Source organism: Nerophis ophidion, linkage group LG07, assembly GCF_033978795.1.
Source record: "Nerophis ophidion isolate RoL-2023_Sa linkage group LG07, RoL_Noph_v1.0, whole genome shotgun sequence".
Classification (NCBI taxonomy): domain Eukaryota; kingdom Metazoa; phylum Chordata; class Actinopteri; order Syngnathiformes; family Syngnathidae; genus Nerophis; species Nerophis ophidion.
In genome coordinates, this window is record NC_084617.1 from 68,430,679 (window position 1) to 68,456,884 (window position 26,206).

At 39.8% G+C, this 26,206-nt stretch overlaps 1 protein-coding gene across 3 annotated transcripts in view; it reads right to left on the reverse strand.

The window, feature by feature from the left end:
* Positions 1 to 26,206, reverse strand: part of ppp3cca (protein phosphatase 3, catalytic subunit, gamma isozyme, a) — a 79,957-nt gene that overhangs the window by 42,596 nt on the left and 11,155 nt on the right. For all 3 annotated transcript variants that reach the window (XM_061906969.1, XM_061906968.1, XM_061906967.1), the window contains exon 2: positions 10,553 to 10,750. In XM_061906969.1, the coding sequence (XP_061762953.1) occupies positions 10,553 to 10,750 (198 nt within the window). The remainder of the gene's footprint in view (positions 1 to 10,552; positions 10,751 to 26,206) is intronic.

The window sequence follows — 26,206 nt, forward strand, 5'->3', positions numbered from 1 at the left end:
GAATAATAAATACATGTTAATTCAATTCTTCATTTTAGCTTCTGTTTTTTCGACAAAGAATATTTGTGAAATATTTCTTCAAACTTATTATGATTAGAATAAAAATAAAATATTCTGGCAAATCTAGAAAATCTTTAGAATCAAATGTACATCTTATTTCAAAGTCTTTTGAATTTCTTTAAAAAAAAATGTTCTGGAAAATATAGAAGAAATAATGATTTGTCTTTGTTAGAAATATAGCTTGGCCCAATTTGTTATATATTCTAACAAAATGCAGATTGGATTTTAACCTATTTAAAACATGTCATCAAAATTCTAAAATTAATCTTAAACAGGAAAAATTACTAATGATGTTCCATAAATTCTTGTTCTAATATTTTCAAAAAGATTCAAAATAGCTAGTTTATCTCTTCTTTTTTTGGTTGAATTTTGAATTTTAAAGAGTCAAAATTGAAGATAAACTATGTTTCAAAATTAAATTTTCATTTTTTTTTCCCGTTTTCTCCTCTTTTAAACCGTTCAATTAGGTGTTTTTTAATCATTTATTCTCTACAATAAACCTTCCGTAAAAGGAAAAAAAATGTACGACGGAATGACAGACAGAAATACCCTTTTTTTTTAATATACATATATAGATTTATTTATCACAGGTAAATTAACCAAATTGGCTATTTCTGGCAATTTTTTTAAGTGTGTATCAAACTGGTAGCCCTTCGCATTAATCAGTACCCAAGAAATAGCTCTTGGTTTCAAAAAGGTTGGTGACCCCTGATTTACGTGGACCCTGACTTAAACAAGTTGAAAAAACTTATATGTATTCGGGTGTTACCATTTAGTGGTCAATTGTACGGAATATGTACTGTACTGTGCAATCTCCTACAAAAAGTTTCAATCAATCAATCAATCAGCCACCATTGCAGCTCACTGCTACCCTCACCTCCCAACAAAGTGATGGGTCAAATGCAGAGGGTAATTTCACCACACCTAGTGTGTGTGTGTGTGTCTATCAGTGGTATTTTAACTTTGACCTTATTGAGAGTAGACAAGCAGGTTAAACTGACCCAACAGAAACCCAGCCAGCTTTTGAAATGACAAAGATTGCACTTAAGCACGCCTTACTCTGTCATTTGTTTTCAAAAGACCCGCACTTTAAAGAGTTACTCCCAAAAAAGTAACGACAAAGTGGATTAAAATACAATAGTAAAATAACAGCAATTTTATAGTGTGAAAAGCCTCAAAGTGATCTGAGTGCTGGCAGGCTGGCAGGTGAACTGCACCAACGCCAATCAGAGGTCTGCAATAAGAGATGGGCGAGGGTCAGTGAACTTGCAGACTCACCAGTATTTCTATTGAGTTGGTATGGAAATCAGCCATGTTTGATGTAGTGATTACATTATTGATTTGATTTAGATGTATTGGTCCCCGTTTGGGAAATTCATTTTCACTGCTGTACATTTGAACAATAGAAATTACACATCACAAATAAAAAGAACAAAAAGGACATCATACAAGACCAACACATTTACAGGCTTGTCAGACAGGTCGCCCAGGCCTGCTGCTAGGGCGTCTATAGCTGCAGGGATAAGGCTTTTCCTTTAATTTATCCATCCATCCATCCATCCATCATCTTCCGCTTATCCGAGGTCGGGTCGCGGGGGCAGCAGCCTAAGCAGGGAAGCCCAGACTTCCCTCTCACCAGCCACTTCGTCTAGCTCTTCCCGGGGGATCCCGAGGCGTTCCCAGGCCAGCCGGGAGACATAGTCTTCCCAACGTGTCCTGGGTCTTCCCCGTGGCCTCCTACCAGCTGGACGTGCCCTAAACACATCCCTAGGGAGGCGTTCGGGTGGCATCCTGACCAGATGGCCGAACCACCTCATCTGGCTCCTCTCGATGTGGAGGAGCAGCGGCTTTACTTTGAGTTCCTCCCGGATGACAGAGCTTCTCACCCTATCTCTAAAGGAGAGCCCCGCCACCCGGCGGAGGAAACTAATTTCGGCCGCTTGTACCCGTGATCTTATCCTTTCGGTCATGACCCAAAGCTCATGACCATAGGTGAGGATGGGAATGTAGATCGATCGGTAAATTGAGAGCTTTGCCTTCCGGCTCAGCTCCTTCTTCCCTTCCTTTAATTTAATTTAATTTAATAATATATATAGAAACAGTCCTGGATTGAGCTTGGGAGGTGGTGCAAAGAGGAAGGGAAGAAACTGCCCAAAGTTAGGTGTGCCAAACTTGAGCCATCATATTCAAAAATACTTTAGGCTGTAATTGCAGCCAAATTTGCATCGACAAAGTATTGAGTAAAGGCTGTGAATATTTATGTACCTGTTTTTTTAGTTTTGGTATTTTTAATGCATTTGTAAAATTTAAAAAAAATTCACATTGTCGTAGTATATTTTTAAATTTTGTGGACAAAAATTAATTTATTCCATTTCGGAATAAGACTGTAACATCACAAAATGTGGAAAAAGTGTAGCGCTGTGAATACTTTCCGGATGCATTGTATACGACCAGAATATTTTCATTAAAAAAATAAATTTAAAAAAAGCTCTTTTTAAAAACCCTTGTAACAAGTGAAGTGAATTATATTTATATAGCGCTTTTTTCTAGTGACTCAAAGCGCTTTACATAGTGAAACCCAATATCTATTTTTTACATTTAAAGCAGTGTGGGTGGCACTAGCAGCAGGCGGGTAAAGTGTCTTGCCCAAGGACACACGGCAGTGACTAGGATGGCGGAAGCGGGGATCGAACCTGCAACCCTCAAGTTGCTGGCACGGCCGCTCTATCAACGGAGCTATACCGCCCCAGTACAGTACCCATTTAAAGATGCTGAAAGCAATCTAATGTAGATCAATGTATACAGTATGCTAAGCTATCTGATAGGGATGTAATGGTAGAGGACTGGGCGATATATCGATATACTCGATATATCACGGGTTTGTCTCTGTGCGATATAGAAAATGACTATATCGTGATATTCGAGTATACATTCTCACGCAGTTGCTTTTAGCTGCGGGCATTAGACTGCATGCGTTTCCCACTCTTTCTTGTCTCTGCTTCTCACAGAGACTTAAAACAAGCACACCTTCTTACATACGTCACGTGTGCAACATCACACGCTACCGCGGAGCAGATGGGTAGCGACATGGTAATGTTAGCTGTGATGCTAACATAGAGGTGTGGGTGGTAATAGGATTTGCACTCACTCTCTCTCTCTCTCGTATTATGGTAATACGAGAGAAAGAAGGTGAGAATCTGGTAAGAAATGAAGGAAGAATTAATTCCCAAGAAAAAACATTGTCTGGCTGTGGTTTGGCTTCAAGCGGGATTATGTTGAACAAATATGCAGCAAAAGCGTTGCTACAAAAAGTAGCACCACTGCTAATGTAGCATCATATGAAAGGTCACCTGCTAGAGCAGGGGTAGGGAACCTATGGCTCTAGAGTCAGATGTGGCTCTTTTGATGACTGCATGTGGCTCTCAGATAAATGTTAGCTGACATTGCTTAACAGGATAAGTAATGAATAATTCCGCTGGTAATCACAGTGTTAAAAACAACGTTGAAATTATAAAACATTCTCATGCGTTTTAATCCAACAATCCATTTTCTATCGCACCTGTTCAAGAAGTTGCATCAATGGTAAGAATTATTATATTTATTATTGGTTAACTTTAGAATAACAATGGTATTAAAAAGAATAAGAGACTTATTATACTAAAATGTTGGTCTTACTTAAAAATGCGAGCATTTAGTTGTATTCATCCATCCATCCATTCATTCATTTTCTACCGCTTATTCCCTTTTGGGGTCGTGGGGGGCGCTGGTGCCTATCTCAGCTACAATAGGGCGGAAGGTGGGGTACACCCTGGACAAGTCGCCACCTATATGGCTCTCACGGATGTGCATTTTGACATATCTGGCTTTCATGGCTCTCTTAGCCAAAAAGGTTCCCGACCCCTGTGCTAGAGAATAAGGAGTGCTTGAAACTCCGCATGTCAACATCTCCGGCCGATGCCACACCAACAAAATGCCAAAGCAACTATTTCCAGATCAACACCGTATGAAAAAAATAGTCAACAACAGAGGGAGATAACGTCCGCAAGAACCGACCACATAGCGGAGGACATACACTATTTGATTCCTATTATGCAGCTCATTTTTATTTGACACTTATTGAAATATCTTGCGTGACATAATTCACAAAAGTGCACATTATTTGTTTTAAACTATTGTAGTGGCGTTCTGTAAAAAAATTCCACTTTAATTTAGTGTTGTTTTGATATGTCATCTTAGTGACATCATGCACAAAAGTGCACTCATAGCTTGTTTTAAAATGTGTCTGACAATCTTGCACTTTCTGTTTTGGAAATGACAGGATTGTTTGTGCCAGTGCTTAATAACTGTTTAATAAATACACTAAATCGACGTAGTTGTGATTTCCCTGTCTGCATGAAAGTTTAAAATGAGCATATATTATTGTAATATAAACAAGAATGTTTTAATGTAGACACATAGAATCATCATACTGCTGTGATTATATGCATCAAGTGTTCATTCAAAATATCGACATACATATTGTGTATCGTGACATGGCCTGGAAGTATTGAGATATTAATAAAATGCCATATCGCTGCTCCCTATAATGGTATCAAAATGTCACGGTACGATATTATCACAATATTAAAGCACCGGGGCTTCACGGTGGCAGAGGGGTTAGTGCGTCTGCCTCACAATACGAAGTTCCTGCAGTCCTGGGTTCAGGCTCGGGAACTTTATGTGTGGAGTTTGCATGTTCTCCCCGTGAATGCGTGGGTTCCCTCCGGGTACTCCGGCTTCCTCCAACTTCCAAAGGCATTGCACCTGGGGATAGGTTGATTGGCAACACTAAATGGTCCTTACTGTGTGAATGTGAGTGTGAATGTTGTCTGTCTATCTGTGTTGGCCCTGCGATGAGGTCGCGACTTGTCCGGGGTGTACCCCGCCTTCCGCCCGATTGTAGCTGAGATAGGCGCCAGCACCCCCCGCGACCCCAAGGGAATAAGCGGTAGAAAATGGATGGATAATTGTTTGTGCCACTGCTTAAAAACTGTTTAATAAATACACTAAATCGACTTAGTTGTGATTTTCCTGTCTGCATGAAAGTTTAAAATGAGCATATATTATTGTAATATAAACAACAATGTTTTAACGTAGACACATAGAATCATCATACTGCTGTGATTATATGCATCAAGTGTTCATTCAAAATATCGACATACATATTGTGTATCGTGACATGGCCTGGAAATATTGAGATATTAATAAAATGCCATATCACCCCTCCCTATAATGGTATCAAAATGTCATGGTACGATATTATCACAATATTAAAGCACCGGGGCTTCACGGTGGCAGAGGGGTTAGTGCGTCTGCCTCACAATACGAAGTTCCTCCAGTCCTGGGTTCAAATCCAGGCTCGGGAACTTTCTGTGTGGAGTTTGCATGTTCTCCCCGTGAATGCGTGGGTTCCTTCCGGGTACTCCGGCTTCCTCCCACTTCCAAAGACATGCACCTGGGGATAGGTTGATTGGCAACACTAAAATTGGCCCTAGTGTGTGAATGTGAGTGTGAATGTTGTCTGTCTATCTGTGTTGGCCCTGTGATGAGGTGGCGACTTGTCCAGGGTGTACCCCGCCTTCCGCCCGATTGTAGCTGAGATAGGCGCCAGCACCCCCCGCGACCCCAAAAGGGAATAAGCGGTAGAAAATGGATGGATGGATAAAGCAGCACCATTGTAGCATCCGAGATGTAGGTCCAAAGCACTCACTTTCTTATCAGACAAAAACACGGGAACTTGTACTCTTTTTGAGCGTGCGTTTGATTCTATTCTATTGATTTCAACAACACTGTCGCCCTCTAATGACGTCATCAATGAACAACAATCATTCAATTCAACTCTTACATGCGTCCCACCTTACTGGAAGAAATGTCCACATTTCAAAGTACACAAGGCACAATACATGTAAAAACGTGCACGGCCACTTCGTATCAAAAGGCTTTTCGCTGTGTCGTCGAACTCAACTCCGACATCCAACTTCAAAAGTAATTAACATCCATGTCGTAGCACAAACTGTCGCGTTCTGGGTTTCAACACGACTCTCACAAGCACAGCGGACAGGTAATTTCAGTAATTGTCACGAGAAAAAACAAAAAAAACTGCAAATACCGCTCCCAAAAATCAAGCGTTCAAGGTGTAGGGCGTCCAAAAACACTCTCTCAGAAAACACAGGAACTTGTAGTCTTTTGGAGTGCACGTGTGACTCCCTTTATTCTGTTCACTTCAACTACTACACTGTCGCCCTCTAATGAATGTGACATCATAGGTCAACCGGAAAAGTAATTCAGTTATCTGCGCTAGAATGAAATAAGCGCCCCACCCCGGTGTACGCGAAGCACATGGCTTATGACTAGGGCTGGGCGATATGGCCTTTTTTTAATATCCCGATATTTTTAGGCCATGTCACAATCCACAACATATATCTCAATATTTTGCCTTAGCCTTGAATGAATACTTGATGCATATAATCACAGCAGTATGATGATTCTATGTGTCTACATTGATTGCTTGATTGATTGATACTTTTATTAGTAGATTGCACAGTACAGTACATATTCCGTACAATTGACCACTAAATGGTAACACCCGAATAAGTTTTTCAACTTGTTTAAGTCGGGGTCCACGTTAATCAATTCATGGTACAAATATATACTATCAACATAATACAGTCATCACACAAGTTAATCATCATAGTATATACATTGAATTATTTACATTATTTACAATCCGGGTGGGTGGGATGAGGAGCTTTGGTCGATATCAGTACTTCAGTCATCAACAATTGCATCAACAGAGAAATGTGGACATTGAAACAGTGTAGGTCTTATTTAGTAGGATATGTACAGCCAGCAGAGAACATAGTGAGTTCACATAGCATAAGAACAAGTATATACATTACAAGTACATTTGAGTTGTTTATAATCCGGGGAGATGGTATGTGAATGGAGGAGGGTATTAGTAAAGTGTTGAAGTTGCCTGGAGGTGTTGAAGCAATATAGAAATGCACTTACTTTTATACCTGTTGGGAGTGCATTCCACATTGATGTGGCATAGAAAGAGAATGAGTTAAGACCTTTGTTAGATCGGAATCTGGGTTTAACGTGGTTTGTGGAGCTCCCCCTGGTGTTGTGGTTATGGCGGTCATTTACGTTAAGGAAGTAGTTTGACATGTACTTCGGTATCAAGGAGGTGTAGCGGATTTTATAGACCAGGCTCAGTGCAAGTTGTTTTACTCTGTCCTCCACCCTGAGCCAGTCCACTTTGGAGAAGTGGGTTGGATTGAGGTGTGATCTGGGGTGGAGGTCTAAAAGTAACCGGACTAGCTTTTTCTGGGATGTTTGGAGTCTAGATTTGAGGGTTTTGGAGGTGCTGGGGTACCAGGAGGTTCTTCATACTGCATTAATATATGCTCATTTCAAACTTTCATGCACACGGAAATCACAACTAAGTCAATTGACCAAAACTGGTTTTATTAAACAGTTAATAAGCAGTGGCACAAACATTCATGTCATTTCAAAACAGAAAGTGCAAGATTGTCAGAGACATTTTAAAACAAGCTATGAGTGCACTTTTGTGCATGATGTCACTAAGATGACATATCAAAACAACACACAATTAAAGTCAAATTTTTGTACAGAACGCCACTACAAAGTTTTAAAAACAAATAAAGTGCACTTTTGTGCATGACATCACACAAGATAATTCAATAACTGTCAAATAAAATTGAGCTGCATAATAGGAAATAAAATCGCTATGTGGTAGGTTCCTGAGGACGTTATCTCCTTATGTTGTTGATTATTTTTTTCATACAGTGTTGATGTGGAAATGGTTGCCTCGGCATTTTGTTGGTGTGGCACCGATGTTGACATGCGAGTTTCAAGCACTCCTCATTCTCTAGCATGTGACTTTTCAAATGATGCTACATATTAGCAGTAATGCTACTTTTTGTAGCAACACTTTTGCCCCTCTCTTGACAAATTTTGGTTGTCTGTTCGACATATTCCCACTTAAAGCAAAACCACCGCCAGACAATGGACCCCCTGCTGTTTTTCTTGGGAATTAATTATTCTTCCTTCATTGGTTACCAGATTCGCACCTCTCTCTCTCGTATTACCACTCGCACCACTCCACTACCATCACAGCTAATGTTACCCATGCTGCTACCTCTCTGCTCTGCGACGTATGACGTGACAGTATGTGACGTTTGTAAGAAGGTGCAATTGCTGTCTGTGAGAAGGAGACACAAGAGAGTGAGAAGAGCCTGTAGTGTAATGCCAGAAGCTAAAAGCAACTGCGTGAGAACTTGTACTCGAATTTCACGATATAGTCATTTTCTATATCGCACAGACACAACCCCGCGATATATCGAGTATATCATATATTGCACTTATGACTATTAGTCCCATTAGTGAGAATACATGGACACTTTGACTTCACACATAGATGTACAAATATAAAAAAAATAACTATTTGAGTAATCAGACTAATTTAGCGCATGGAAATATAGTGATTGCGGAGAGTGGCAGGAATCCTGCTACACAAAAAAAAACTACAAATATGCTTACTTGCTTTACGGCATACGTGACTCCCTTCTTTCCCCATTCGTTAAAAAGTCAATTCAAACGCTGACATGCTGCCAGAAAATTACTGTTACTAAAATTACTGCAGTCATGTCTAAAGAAAACAAAAAATGTTGTCTAAGGAGACGAAAAAGACAAAACAGAGCTCACCCGGATAAAAGGACAGTCATGATAAACATTGCACCCGGCTTACTACCTACTCAGTGGCCTAGTGGTTAGAGTGTCCGCCCTAAGACCGGTAGAGTGGGAATTCAAACCCCGGCCGAGTCATACCTAAGACTAAAAAAAAAAACAGGGGACCCATTGCCTCCCTGCTTGGCACTCAGCATCAAGGGTTGGAATTGAGGGTTAAATCACCATAAATGATTCCCGGGCGCGGCACCGCTGCTGCCCACTGCTCCTTTCACTTCCCAGGGGTTGATCAAGGGGATGGGTCAAATGCAGAGGACACATTTCACCACATCTAGTGTGTGTGTGTGTATGTGTGTGTGTGTGTGTGTGTGACAATCATTGGTACTTTAACTTAACACTCGCTGGAATGAGCTCAAAGACGAGGAATTTCAGACCAATGCTGCCTTGGCTCTGTTCCTGCTGGACTAGTAGGTCCATCCATCCATCTTCTTCCGCTTATCCGAGGTCGGGTAGCGGAGGCAACAGCCTAAGCAGTGAAGCCCAGACTATTCTCTCCCCAGCCACTTCGTCCAGCTCCTCCCGGAGGATCCCGAGGCGTTCACAGGCCAGCTGGGAGACATAGTCTTCCCAATGTGTCCTGGGTCTTCCCCGTGGCCCACTACCGGTCGGACGTGCCCTAAACACCTCCCTAGGGAGGCGTTCGGGTGGCATCCTGACCAGATGCCCGAACCACCTCATCTGGCTCCTCTGCATGTGGAGGAGCGGTGGCTTTACTTTGAGCTCCTAGTGGATGACAGAGCTTCTCACCCTATCTCTAAGGGAGAGCCCCGCCACCCGGCGGAGGAAACTCATTTCGGCCGCTTGTACCCGTGATCTTGTCCTTTCGGTCATAACCCAAAGCCCATGACCATAGGTGAGGACGAGAGCGTATATCAACCGGTAAATTGAGAGCTTTGCCTTCCGGCTCAGCTACTTCTTCACCACAATGATTTTCTCTCGATTTCAACCCGGACAAAAATTTTAATCTTAAAAGCACTGCATTTAGCGTCCTCTACGACATTTCGTCACATCTGCTTTTTCTCCATACAAGCAGCGTACCGGCCCAGTTACATAATATATACGGCACTTGAGTGAATGCAAGCATACTTGTTCAACAGCCGTACAGGTCACACTGAGGGTGGCCGTATAAGCAACTTTAACACTGTTACAAATATGGGCCACACTGTGAAACCACACCAAACAAGAATGACAAATAGATTTCGGGAGAACATCCACACCGTAACACAACATAAACACAACAGAGCAAATACCCAGAATCCCTTGTAGCACTAACTCTTCCGGGACCATAAAATATACACCGCACCTCAACCCCGGCCCTTTTCACATCTCCCGAATTAAGAGGTCTCAAGGTTGGTAAGTATGATTATGTGACTGGGCCAGCATTTAAGGTGTATCGGCGCTCTGTACTTTTCCCTACGTCCGTGTACACAGCGGCGTTTTAAAAACTCATGAATTTTACTTTTTGAAACAGATATTGATCATTTCCGATATTACATTCTAAAGCATGTATCGACCCATAGTGGATTTCAAGAAGGAATGTACGATAATGTCGGCAGTCCGATATTATCGGACATTCTTAGTTGAAATCCACCATGGGAAGATAATTGAACCCAATAGTACCAGTCGACCTAAAAGCAAGTGCAAACCAGCCAGCAAATTCATATCATTCTCTTCCCCTTACCTGTGATAGGCGCCTCCACTTCCAGCATGCACTTCTCTTGGCGAAGGATATTGGCGCCATCATTGATGATCTTTAAAGCCACATCTTCTTCCACCCTGCCCTCCTTCACGAGGTGGTTACGGAGCAGCTCTGCATTGGGCTTGCCATCCTCGAATAGCTCTTTTATTGTCAGTTTATGTTGTGGGGGGTATGGCACAGCTGTTGAGAGAGAAAACATGGTTTTGTTTCAATAGCAAAGCAATGGTGAAATGTAGGGGTTTAACGGTACGTCTACTAGTATTGAACCGTTTCGGTACGGGGGTTTCGGTTCGGTACAGGGGTGTACCGAACGAGTTTCTAAGCTAAAGTTTTAACAAGCTGCTTTGCTTCTTTTGCCTCTTTTTCAGCACCCAGCATTGTCCCACCCACACAACCATCTGATTGGTTACATATATAGCGGTAACAGCCAATCAGCAGTGCGTATTCAGAGCGGTAACAGCCAATCAGCGGTGCGTAAATGCTTCATCGTCGAGCAGATAGGTGTTTAGCAGGTGAGCATACGCCAGCGTACTCTCCCCAAATCAATCAATCTTCAATCAATGTTTACTTATATAGCCCTAAATCACTAGTGTCTCAAAGGGCTGCACAAACCAAAACACAAACCACTACGACATCCTCGGTAGGCCCACATAAGGGCAAGGAAAACTCACACCCAGTGGGACGTCGGTGACAATGATGACCCAGTGGGACGTCGGTGACAATGACTATAAGAACCTTGGCAACCTTGGCGAGGACCACATATGTGGGCAACCCCCCCCCTCTAGGGGACTGAAAGAAATGGATCTCGAGCAAGTCTAACATGATAAAAAAACACCTCCCAGTCAACAACTACTAACATGCACTATAAGCCCGTTGACCTTCCAGAAACTTAAACTGCAGCTCAGCTCACTCGCAGTTCTGGTTTGAGGTGAAAGCTATCTAGCTTTTAGCGTGACGTTAGCTCATTTTGCGGTGTGTGTGTGATTGATTGATTGATTGAAACTTTTATTAGTAGATTGCACAGTACAGTACATATTCCATACAATTTACCACTAAATGGTAAGTTTTTCAACTTGTTTAAGTCGGGGTCCACGTTAATCAATTCATGGTAGCTCTGTGCGTGTGTGTGTGTGTGCGTGTGCGTGTGTGTCTGTGTGTGTTTTACGGACAGAAAAGCTTTGAATGGCAGGGTCCCTGCTATCACATGTTGATAAAAATATAACATTTACATTATAAAAATCAACTACAGGCTTCCCAAATGCTGTGATAAATTAAGCATGATGAGTTGACTTGAAACTGTTTAATGTTGCGCTTTTTATATGTAGAAGAAAAGTTTTGTCATTTTATTTAATCCGAGCAACAATTTGAGGCAGTTTAATGTTGATTAACATGGGCAGAATTATGGTTATTATTATTATTATTATTATTATTCCCAATGTTAAAAGCATAAAGCCATTGTCTACAAATTTGGTAAATATTATAACCAAAAAATGTATATTTAGTTTTTTTCTTACTGTACCAAAAATGAACCGAACCGTGACCTCTAAACCGAGGTACGTACCGAACCGAAATTTTTGTGCACCGTTACACCCCTAGTGAGCTGTCTGTTCAAAATCAAATGATCCACATATCAGTAAGGTGTTTAGTTAAAGAGCCTCTGCAAGAATATAGAAACATGTCAGGAGATAAGAGGCAAACAGAAGTGAGAAAGGTATGTACATGAATATTGTTGAAGGACAAAATGAAGCAACAGGGAACCCGCACATCTGCTTGTACAATATGCCACCAAGACATACCTTACCTGACTTGCCTTTCTTCGGTAATCTGTTCCAAACCACCCACACAATCCTTCATATCATCAACCAGAAAAAAGGTCAGTGCTTTCAAGGCTCAGACCTGAGAGCTCTGTGATTAAAACTAAAAGCACATTGGTTTTCACTGTCTAATGAGTGACAGCGTCGTGCCGCGAGGAACATTTTTACCCACAGCGGCTGAATCTGAAATATGAGCACTACTAAGGCTGCGCAAAACATGACAAGTTTTAAGTCTACCATTGTGCACGAGCACCCACTGCAATGGCGTTGGCATGGCCACCAAGACGTTCTGCTCGCACTGCCCATCCTCCAGCAAGCTTAGCCAGCCAGGGCGGGTTTGCTCCACTGAGTCTACCCACCGACTAACCTTCATATGTTTGCAGGTGGAGCAAACTGATTATTTGACTTGAAAAGTAAGCACATGGCCCTGAACATGGTAGATAGATAGATAGATAGATAGATAGATAGATAGATAGATAGATAGATAGATAGATAGATAGATAGATAGATAGATAGATAGATAGATAGATATAGTACTTTATTGATTCCTTCAGGAGAGTTCCTTCAGGAAAATTAAAATTCCAGCAGCAGTGTACAGAGTTGAGATCAATTTAAAGAAAAAAGTAAAAAGTAAATAATGGTGTGAGTGTGTGTGTGTGTGTGTGTGTGTGTGTGTGTGTGTGTGTGTGTGTGTGTGTGTGTGTGTGTGTGTGTGTGTGTGTGTGTGTGTGTGCTAAGTCTACAACTGTGCAGACCGAGTAACTAGTGGTGCCAGTGTCCCTGAAAAAGGAATCCTGTCGTATAGTGGACCATACCAACTAGGGGTGTGGGAAAAAAGTCGATTCGTATACGAATACGTCGTGCGATTCAGAATAGATTCTCTTTTTTTTTTTTAAATAGATTTTTTTATAATTTTTTTTATCAATCCAAAAAAACACTACACAGCAATACCATAACAATGCAATCCAATTCCAAAACCAAACCTGACCCAGCAACACTCAGAACTGCAATAGACAGAGCAATTGAGAGGAGACAAACACGACACAGAACAAACCAGAAGTAATGAAACAAAAATTAATATTATCAAAAAATGTATCAATATTAGTTGTAATTTCAGCATAGCAGTGATTAAAAATCTGTCATTGACATTATCATTAGACATTTATAAAAAATAAAAAAAAAGAACAATAGTGGTTTACACTAGCATCGCATCTCATAAGCTTGACAACACACTGTGTCCAATTGTTTTCACAAAGATAAAATAAGTCATATTTTTCGTTTGTTTAATAGTTAAAACAAATTAACATTATTGCAATCAGTTGATAAAACATTGTCCTTTACAATTATAAAAGCTTTTAAAAATAAAATCTACTACTCTGCTAGCATGTCAGCAGACTGGGGTAGTTCCTGCTGAAATCCTATGTATTGAATGAATACAGAATCGTTTTGAAATCGGAAAAATAGCGTTTTTTAATAGAGAATCGCGTTGAATCGAAAAAAATCGATAGATTATCGAATCGTGACCCCAAGAATCGATATTGAATCAAATCGTGGGACACCCAAAGATTCGCAGCCCTAATACCAACTTTGTAGTACGACCTTTATCCAAGTGTAATGGTAAATTAAATGGTAAATGGATCTATGGGAAAAGTCTAATCTCTGTAATTGCAAAAAAAAAATGTCTGTACTAAAGAAAAAGTACTGTTTTCGTGATGTATCAAACACTTATACCGTGCAATAAAATGCTGATTAATGACTTAATCATACAATGTGATTTTCTGAATTTTTGTTTTAGATTCAGTCACTGACAGTTGAGGAATACATTTTAAAGATTACAGACTTCTACATGCTTTGTAAGTGGGAAAACATGCAAACTCAGCTTTTTATCAAATACTGGTTGTCCTCAGTATTTTCCTGGTATTCAAGTATGTTGATCACTGCTAGTTCCAGAAGATATGTATATCGATTTGGGGTGTGGGGAAAAAAATTGATTCAAATACGAATCGCGATTCTCACGTTGTGCGATTCAGAATCGATTCTTTTTTTTTTTATTGATTTTTTTGTATTTTTTATTTTATTTTATTTTTTTTAATCAATCCAACAAAACAATACACAACAATACCATAACAATGCAATCCAATTCCTAAACCAAACCTGACCCAGCAACACTCAGAACTGCAATAAACAAAGCAATTGAGAGGAGACACAAACACGACACAGAACAAACCAAAAGTAGTGAAACAAAAATGAATATTATCAACAACAGTATCAATATTAGTTATAATTACAGCATAGCAGTGATTAAAAATCCCTCATTGACATTATCATTAGACATTTATGTAAATTTAAAAAAAAGAACAATAGTGTCACAGTGGCTAACACTAGCATCGCATCTCATAAGCTTGACAACACACTGTGTCCAATATTTTCACAAAGATAAAATAAGTCATGATTTTGGTTCGTTTAATAGTTCAAACAAATTTACATTATTGCAATCAGTTGATAAAACATTGTCCTTTACAATTATAAAAGTTTTTTTTTTTTGAATCTACTACTCTGCTAGCATGTCAGCAGACTGGGGTAGATCCTGCTGAAATCCTATGTATTGAATGAATACAAAATCATTTTGAATCGGAAAAGTATCGTTTTTGAATTCGAGAATCGCGTTGAATGGAAAAAAAATCGATATATAATCGAATCGCGACCTCAAGAATCGATATTGAATCGAATCATGGGACACCCAAAGATTCGCAGCCCTAATATCGATCTAACATCTTATTTAAAAAGTAATTATTTTATCGCTAACAGAAAATAAATCTTTGAATTCAAAAATTGCTAAATTTATAGACAGCTGTTTCAGATCCACAACAATATCAACACAAATAGCCACCTTATTTTTTGGTAGATATACAAAACAGGGAGTGAAAAAACAGGAACTGACAAAAAAAATGTTTTTTTCCTTCTTTATTATGCATTTTCGGCAGGTGCGACTTATACTCCGGAGCGACTTATATTCCGAAAAACACGGTAGTTGTGATTTCCCTCTCAGCATGAAAGTTTAAAAAGAGCATATATAATTGCAGTATGAACAAGAATGTTTTAATGTAGACACATAGAATCATCACACTGCTGTGATTATATGCATCAAGTGTTCATTCAAGGCTAAGGCAAAATATATATATATATATATATATATATATATATATATATATATATATATATATATATATATATATAGGGTATCGTGATATAGCTTAAAAATATTGAGATATTAAAAAAAGGCCTTATCGCCCAGCCCTACGCTCGCCTCAAAATAATACAGGTCTTTTTTGTCTTCCAAAGGAGTGCACCCTGCATCCTGGACACTAGTAGTAGCAGATCAAACCACTGCTAATTTACCTGAACATATCTGGTCGCACTTACTTTTTTACAATAACATTGTATTTGTGTAGTTTCAATGTTGAAAAACAACAGCAAAAGTAGCTGGTAAATGTACGGCTTATTCAACCTGAAAAGAAGTTTGCACTTTATTTTTCATATTAATATTGTATTAATTTTATGTTGAAAAACAGCAAACGTAGCAGATAAAGCTATTGTAAAAATGTTGGTTACAGTAGTTTTATTGAAAATGTCTTCAATGAGAGCAGAAAAGATTTCTGCTTGTTAATTCAACCTCAATATATTCAAATAAGATGTGAATGCATTGGTTATTTATTGTTGTTTACTTGCTTGTTTGCGTCCATAATTCATCCATCGATCCATTTCTACTATAGCTGGCCCGCCGTTATTACATAGCAGCGGTGCCGCTGTAACACCGCAATTTCTCACACTTGCCAATCCGCCCGAAGTTCAGTGCCCCCCCCCCCCCGAAAATCTCCCAGGGCAAGCATTCTCCCGATTTCCACCCGGACAACAATATTGAGGGCGTGCCTTAAATGCACTGCCTTTAGTATTCTCTACAACCTGTCGTCACGTCCACATTTCCTCCATACAAACAGCATGCAGGCCCATTCGCATAATATATGCGGCTATTACACAGACATAAGTGAATGCCATGCATACTTGGTCAACAGTCATACAGGTCACACTGAAGGTGGCCGTATAAACAACTTTAACACTGTTACAAATATGCGCCACACTGTGAACTCACACCAAACAAGAATGACAAACACATTTTGGGAGAACATCTGCACTGTAACATAACATAAACACAACAGAACAAATATCCAGAACCCCTTGCAGCACTAACTCTTTCGGGACGCTACAATATATTTTGATATTTACCTCAGATGGCTGCAAATAGAAAAGAGGCATTAAATGTGTATTTCAATTTTATATGATATGCCATTGATATTTTTTTTATTATTATTATTATTATTTGAAACCCGATTTTGCATGTCTCTATAAAGTTACTGAATATAATCATTGCTTGTTCAATGTTCAATGCAAAACTTGTGTGGGTCCCTATTGGTTAATTTGTTCAACCTTGGCTCGCGGCTTTGTTCAGTTTACATTTTTGGCCCACTCTTTTTTTGAGTTTGACACCCCTGCTCTAAATCAACTATCGTCGTCACTGAATCGTATCAGCAACCTCAAATTATGGGTCGGATCAAATTGTTTTTAAAACAAATCGTTATCAGGACTTTGCACTAAAAGTAGGGGTGTCCTGGTACAACTTTTTCACTTCTCATACGATAGCGATATTAGAGCCTTGAATATTGACAGATACTGATACTGATTTTATACAAAATTAGCAAGACTCATACACGCTTTTATTATTTTGTAGAGTGGAATTATATAAAAAGCTTGATCAAGTGAAATTACTCAAACAGAGAACAATGGTAGGTATGAAAAACACTCATCCATGTATATCAACGATCTGGAATGGATTTATAATGTCTATAAATTGGAAGAAGAGTGGTGATTGGGTTGTTTTGGTGACACCTAGTGGCCACAAAAAAATGCTTTAACTCATGACACAGCAAATTTAATTATGCGGATACGTTTTACTGGAAACTCTCCACTACGCTCCTGCTTTGGAGACTTTGTATCCGTGAGAAAAATGCAACAAGTACAGTATAATTAATTAATACTTTATGTGGACAAATGTTTGATAGACTGTAATCAACGTTCCCTCTAAGGTACGCACGCGCCTGTGCAATTGCACACTGCTCACGCGTCTTCTGCACATGGCAAATCTAGGCCGCGCACAAAATCGAATAAAAAGATAAGCGCATAACAGTGTGCACGTCTGCCGTCGCTCACATGTGCGCCACTGAATGCTCAAGGAGTTTTGGCGTTTGCTCACACATGAAAAATTGGAAGGAAAATTAACTGTAATACTGTTTAGTTAAGGATACTTATCATATGTATAGTCATACTTGCCAACCCCCCAGATTTTCCCGGGAGACTCCCGAATTTCAGTGCCCCTCCCGAAAATTTCCCGGCGCAACCATTCTCCCGATTTCCACCCGGACAAGAATATTGGAGGCGTGCCTTAAAGGCACTGCCTTTAGCGTCTTCACCTGAAAAGGAGACTATTATATATGTCTCCGTTATCCATAGTTTTATCTATAACCCATAAAGTAGGCAGGCACGCAGCTATTTCTCAGTGTGTGTTTATTTCAGCCGGAACGTTAATACACTGACGCACAATAGCCGGATTCCCATCGTGCATTGCTTCAAAACTACGGCAAGTACTAATGTCCAAAAACATAACAGATATGAAGCAGAAAAAAACAAAGAAGAGACATGGCGGCAACGAGTAAGAAGAAGAAATTGGACAAAATAATTTCAGTTCATCCAGGACAGCTCGAAGGGGAAATTGTGTAGATCAGACTTCTCCATTGAACACGGTGGCCCAACGGATATAATCATTCATGGACGTATATATATATACATATATATATATATATGTATATATATATATCCATCCATCCATCCATCCATCCATCCATCCATCCATCCATCCATCCATCCATTTCCTACCTCTTATTCCCATTGGGGTCGCGGAGGGCGCTGGTGCCTATCTTAGCTACAATCGGGTGGAAGGCGCTGTACACCCTGGACAAGTCGCGACCTCATCGCAGGGCCAACACAGATAGACAGACAACATTCACACTCACATTCACACAGTAAGGACCATTTAGTGTTGCCAATCAACCTATCCCCAGGTGCATGTCTTTGGAGGTGGGAGGAAGCTGGAGTACCCGGAGGGAACCTACGCATTCTCGGGAAGAACATGCAAACTCCACAGAGAAAGGTCCCGAGCCCGGGATTGAACCCAGGACCTTCGTATTTTGAGGCAGACACACTAACCCCTCTGCTACCGTGAGGCCCACATACATACATACACACATATATATATATATATATATATATATATATATATATATATATATATATATATATATATATATATATGTATATGTATATATATATATATTTAATATAAATATATATATGTATATACATACATACATACATATATACATATATATACACACATATATATATATACATACATACACACATACACATATACACACATACATACATACAAACATATACTGTACATATACACATACATACATACATACATATATACATACATATATGTATATATATATATATAAGAAATAATTGAAAATGTATACTTCCCCCACCCGTTTGGCAGACAAATGGCAATTAGTTATTTTCTCAAAATCCTGCAGCCTTAGTATCAACAATTTTAAAATATCGAATGACTTTCCTTAGAATGATGTGTAGGCCAGTGTGGTATAAATAACCAGTAAGTGCGCCTCGACCTTTGAGGCACGGCCGCGAAAAGAGAGACGTAAGCTGAGGTGCAAGCCTTAAGAACAGATTAGGAAAAGCCTCTATTAGCAAGGGCTTCCAGATTCAGGGTCTGTTTACTTAAAATCTCCGACATACTCGATAAGGTTTCTGCCAGGAGCGACGTTGTTTTCAAAAAACAACAACAAAACTAGAACGAAACTGAATACATCACATATTTCCACATAGGCAGAACGATTCTAGTTTGGATTAACACCACACTGTACACAATCATGAATACACTTTCCTTTCATATCCTTATTTTATCACAGGGAAATTATAAAAAGACGATAAAAAGTGACCAAATTAGGGCTGGGCGATATGGCCTTTTATTAATATCTCGATATTTTTAAACCATGTCACGATACACGATATATATCTCGATATTTTGCCTTAGCCTTGAATGAACACATATAATCACAGCAGTATGATGATTCTATGTGTCTACATTAAAACATTCTTCTTCATACTGCATTAATATATGCTGATTTTAAACTTTCATGCAGAGAAGGAAACTACAACTAAGTCAATTGACCAAAACTGTATTTATTAAACAGTTATTAAGCAGTGGCACAAACATTCATGTCATTTCAAAACAGAAAGTGCAAGATTGTCAGAGACATTTTAAAACAAGCTATGAGTGCACTTTTGTGCATGATGTCACTAAGATGACATATCAAAACAACACTAAATAAAAGTGCACTTTTTGTAAAGAACACCACTACAATAGTTAAAAACAAAGTGCATTATGGTGCATGATGTCACACAATATATTTCAATAAGTGTTAAATAAAAATGAGCTGCATAATAGGAAATCAAATGTGGTAGGTTCCTGGGGATGTTATCTCCTTCTGTTGTTTACTATTTTTTTTCTTACGATGTTGATCTGGAAATAGTTGCTTCGGCATTTTGTTGGTGTGGCACCAAACGGAGATGGTGACGTGGAGTTTCAAGCACTCTTCATTCTCTAGCGGGTGACTTTTCATATAATGCTACATTAGCAGTGGTGCTACTTTTTGTAGCAACGCTTTTGCCGCAGAATTGTTCAACATCTTCCCGCTTGAAGCCAAACCACCGCCAGACGATGGACCCCGTGCTATTTTTCTTGGTAATTAATTCTTCCTTCATTTGTTACCAGATTCGCACCTTCTTTCTCTCGTATTACCACCTGCGCCGCACTGTTAGCATCACAGCTAACCTTACCATGTCGCTACAATTCTGCGCCGCGGGAGCGTGTGACGTTGCACACGTGACGTGTGTAACAAGATGCGCTTGTTTTAAGTCTCTGTGAGAAGGAGACAAGAAAGAGTGGGAAACGCAGGGAGTGTAATGCCAACAGCTAAAAGCAACTCTCCCGTCCAAAAGCAGAACCTAGTAACTCACTTCTAGAGATACACTTGAGATACTAGGTTTTTCTGTTGTATCCACGCGGTTATGTGGTAGTTGCTAGGTCTTGCCATGCGCGTAACAGCTTACTTACGGAACAAATTACAATATCGCATACACTAATGCAGGGGTAGGGAACCTATGGCTCGCGAGCCAGATGTGGCTCTTTTGATGACCGCATCTGGCTCTCGGATAAATCTGAATTTACGCTGCTTATTACGATAAGTAATGAATAATTCCACTTGTAATGAAAAATAACGTTCAAAATATAAAACATTCTCATGCATTTTTATGTTCAAGAAGTTGCGTTAATGGTAAGAAGTAAGTTATTTATTATTGGTTAGTGTGGGGCTTGCTCTCCTGGGGGTTCTTCAGACCACCAAGCACCGACATAAGAGCCTGTTTCAGGGTTACAATATTGTTTTATTTTTCAGTAAGTCTCTCAGTTGCTTTCCAGCATTTGTCTTTTTCTCTTTCGATCTCGATCGCACTCCGTCTCTCCTCCTAGCTGCTGCTTATAAACAGAGCGACAGGTGATTAGATAACAAGGCCCAGCTGGGCCATCTACGCACCTGTCGCTGATTTCGAGGCCGGTCCTGGCAACACCTTGCTTCGCTGCAGGCCCGCAGGCCACGCCCCCTCCACATTTAGCTTCAGAATAACAATGTTTTTAGAAAGAATAAGAGACATGAAATGTTGGTCTTACTTAAAAAATGCACGCGTTTAGTTGTGTTCAGTGTGAAGAAAAATATTATATGGCTCTTACGGAAATACATTTTCAAATATTTGGCTTCTTGGCTCTCTCAGCCAAAAAGGTTCCCGACCCCTGCACTAATGCAAAGCATATCACCTAGTAACTCCAAAATTATTATCAGCTCAGTTTTGACCAAAATTGAGTTACTGGGTTTTGCCTTTGGACGGGAGAACTGCGTGAGAACGTATACTCGAGTATCACGGTATAGTCATTTTCTATATCGCACAGAGACAGCCCTTGACCAAATAAAGACTGAAATGAATCTGCAACTATCTAACCTGTTATCCTGAAGCAAAGTTTGATTGGAATTGGTAACCGTAACCATTTTTGCTAAATTAATTGTCCAGGATGTACAATGCCTTCCGCTTCAGCGCAGCTAGAATAGGCTCCAGCTCGGCCTGCGACCTTGAGAGGGACAAGCGGTAGAAAATGAATGGATGAATGGATAATTAATAAATACAGATTGTGACTTTCAAATACAGCAATTCATGAATATTTGGAGATATGAGCAGTCTCTCAGCCTATTATTGTGTTTTAAGTTGCAAGCATAAACACAGATTTGTTTTCTTTTCCAATTAATTTCCATTGGCAACGTTAATTTGAGATACGAGTGTTTTGGATTAAGAGCTTGCAGAACCCATTAAGCTCGGAAATTGAGGTACCCCCGTATATGGTAAGTAAGTCGTGAAAAAAAATCACTATAAATCACACAAAAATTAAGTAATAAACAACACATAAAGATAAATGCAAAGTCTGTCGCCACGTGTGACCGGAACAACCTGTTCAAACACAGATAGAGAAAAAGCTTTGGCTGTCATTGAACAGCAGCACTTCATTCAAACAGAGTACAGACAACAAACACGAGGGCAATATTTGCGTTCTCAACCGGCTGAAGTGAGCTTTTTACCCATACTCCGTAAAGAAAAATGTTTTGTTTAAAAAACAAATAAATAAATACAAAGGTACCACAGCTCTCAGCCTGGTTTCTTAATAGAGAGTGAAATGCTTAATTACCATTAATGTTTAATGAACTCTTCAAAACGACAGCCATGCATTGGGGCACCGCTGTACGGCATCAACAACACCCACACTGTCTGGCATGACAACAAACGACTCAAGAAACAAAGGCACTACTATCTACCACCTTGCCCATTGTTTTGGTCAGTGCAATGACCCAGTGTCTAGAATATGTTTCCTCTTGTTTCCGAATCAATACAATACACAGAATTGAATTACAAAAGGTGGGACTGCGTAGAGATGAATGAAGCAGACCGTGGCTGCATGAATCATAAAATCCACTTCAGATTGCTCTAATTATCAGTGAATGTGTTACCCCTGCATGTAAATTAGCCAATGCTTGGGTTTACTCCTCATCACGGTCAGTGAAATCTGGTGTGGCAACAAGCATAATTCGCTCTTATTTCCATTTGTGTTTCGTTTCAAACAGCGGAAGATCTCTTAAATAGCTTTAAGACATTTAGGCTGGATTCCCATTGCAGGGTAGGATATTTTCTTGTCAAATCCGATCTTCTGATGTAGTCGTTCACAATACCAAAAAACTGTCATGTCTAACGCGATCAGCATACTTGCCAACTTTGAGACCTCCAAATATGCCATATATGAATATATATTTTCAAGTATTTCTTATATATATGTACAAAATTTACTGTCAGCATACCCCTTCCCTTTCGAGCTGTTCTGGATTAACTAAAATGATTTTTTCCAATGATTTTTAAACTTGCAAGCGTACTTCTTCTTACTCGTCGTCGCCATGTCTCTTCTTCGTCCTTCTGCTTCGTCTCTATTATGTTTTTGGACATTACTACTTGCCGTAGTTTTGAAGCAATGCATGATGAGAATCCGGATGTTGTGTGTCAGTGTATTAACGTGCCGGCTGGAATAAACACACGCTGAGAAATAGCTCCATGCCTGCCTACTTTATGGGTTATAGATAAACCTATAGCTAACAGAGACATACTGTATATAATAGTCTCCTTTTCAGTTGAGAGAGGATGCTAAAGGCAGTGCCTTTAAGGCAAGCCCCCAATATTCTTGTCCGGGTAAAAATCGGGAGAAATTCGGGAGAATGGTTGCCCCGGGAGATTTTCGGGAGGGGAACTGAAATTTGGGAGTTTCCGGGAAAATCGGGAGGGTTAGCAAGTATGGCTATCAGACCTGCAAGCAGACATGATATCAGGATGTCATACATGCTGCAGTGTTTATCTAAGTACACATGGCTCCAATTCTAATAAATTTGAATACTGGCACAATTGTGGCAATTTCAAGGATTTTGTACAATCAGTTGGTACTTCATAAACCAATCTATTACGCATAGAAGATTAAGAAGGAAGCATTTTGGGTCTTGCAGTTTGTGGGACATTTGCTTCAAAGTCTGCTCCGAAGAGCTTGTAGGCAAGCAGTCGGAGAAAGGAGAGGTGGAACATTGACGTGAGTCCTGGAAGCATATTATTTACGTCTGTTTTCTGTTCATTAGTCAACTATTTTCTTTACAACCGTCTATTTTGGCAAAGAACAATGATGCTGATTGCTTTTTGATGACACATTGGTCCGAAGAACGCAACTCGACTGTTTGAACCACTGTCGAAATATATACCTTCCACCCATTCATCCATTTCTTATCACTTTTGTGTATTAGAGCCTATCCAAGATGCTCTCAGGCAGAAGTCAGCGTACACACAGGACAAGTCACTATTATGTTGGATCCACTATGGACTGGACTCTCACAATATTATGCTAAATCCACTCGACGTCCATTGCGCCGGACGCCCTGGGGGTGGGGGGCTCCAACATCTGCGGTCTTATCCAAGGTTTCTCATTGTCCCATTGGGTTGAGTTTTTCCTTGCCCTGATGTGGGATCTGAACCGAAGATGTCGTTGTGTGGCTTGTGCAGCCCTTTGAGACACTTGTGATTTAGGGCTATATAAATAAAAATTGATTGATTGATTGATTGATTGATTAATTGATTGAAGTCACCACCTCATCGCAGACGTACAACCATCCCGGTTTCCCAGAGCTGTCACCACCTTAAACTCGAACTTATAATAATAATTGACCCCTACACAATATCCTAACCTAATATCCTACTGTGCAATATTACCCTTCCAGTGCAATACGTCCGACACTATTATTTATTACTCCGGTACTCTTGTCTTGTTCTGCATATTTTACAGTATTTTGTCTTTCTATAGTGTGTTGTATATTGTACAGGATTGCTTATTATTTTTATTAGATAGTAGACTGTTTATTTCAATTGTTAGTTTTTTTCTTTGTTACCTCGTGTAATTTATTTTTACCCCATACTTGTTCCCACTACCGCACCTTAACTTGGAGTCCCTTATCTCGTTATCTGCAAATATAATGACAACGTCCATTCTTTTCTATTCTATCCGCACTCACATCCACTAGGGCCGATTTAGTGTTGCCAATTAGTCACCTATTCCCAGGTGCATGTCTTTAGAGGTGGGAGGAAGCTGGCATACTCGTAGAGAACCCACGCAGTCATGGGGTGAACATGCCAACTCCACACAGAAAGACTCCGAGCCCGGGAATCAAACCCAGGACCTTCTCGCTGTGTGGCACGAGTTCTAACCGCTGTGTCACCGTGCTGCCCGCATCAGATACATATCTGATTTATTTCCAAATACGAAAGAGGCCTGGTTGAAAATGAAAAAATCTTAATTCTACTGTTTACATTGACATGAAAAATTTAATTCAGGTCACATATGGGTAAAAAAAAAAATCAGAATTGACCTTCATTGTGAACAAGGTCTCAGACATCTGCAGGTCTTGTCATTAAAATATTGGTAGGCACATCAGAAAATGCGAAGGACAAGTCTTTGTATCCTTGAGCAAACTATACAACTCTAAAACCAATTCTCATCAGAAATAGCTAAGGCCGTAACAACATGAGACAGATTTTATAAAGTTGGACATCTCAAATGAAACACGGCAAAGAAGATGTTGAACCACAAAAGAAGAAGATTTTTGGAATTAGTTTTCCACAACAGTGTGCACCAAAGCTTTACAAAATATCTCTGTGTTGACATGGCCTATTAAGCCCTGAAGAATGAAAACGGAATGACTGAGATCTTCCATTGTTGTACGTCACTTAACCTTTTGTTTTGAAAATGACATATCCAAATAAATAAGATCTTATACTGGGTCTACATTAACGATACCAGCATCTAATTAAAGGGGATACTTTGGTGCTTACTGTCGATGTTTGTTTTATTTATGTTTCATTCCTGTGTTACTGGGTGAGTGTAAACAGAGCTGCCTTTTTAGTAAGTTTTAGCAGTAAAAGAATACTATGCAGGTTTGTCTCTGTGCGATATAGAAAATGACTATATTGTAATATTCGAGTATACGTTCTCACGCGGTTGCTTTTAACTGCAGACATTACACTACAGGCTCTTCTCACTTTTTCTTGTCTCTCCTTCTCACACAGACATAAAACAATCGCACCTACTTACATACGTCACATACTGTCGTGCATGCAGAGAGGTAGCAGCGTGGGTAACGTTAGCTGTAATGCTAGCGTAGAGGTGCGAGTGCTAGTACGAGAGAAAGAAGGTGGGAATCTGAAGGAAGAATTAATTCCCAAGAAAAACAGCACAGGGTCCATCGTCTGGCGGTGGTTTGGCTTCAAGCAAGAAGATGTCTAAAAAGTATGCGGCAAAAGCGTCGCTACAAAAAGCAGCACCACTGCTAATTTGTAGCATGACTTGAAAAGTCACCCGCTAGAGAATGAAGAGTGCTTGAAACTCTACATGTCAACATCCCGGCCGGTGCCACACCCAAAAAATGCCCAAACAACCAACACTGAC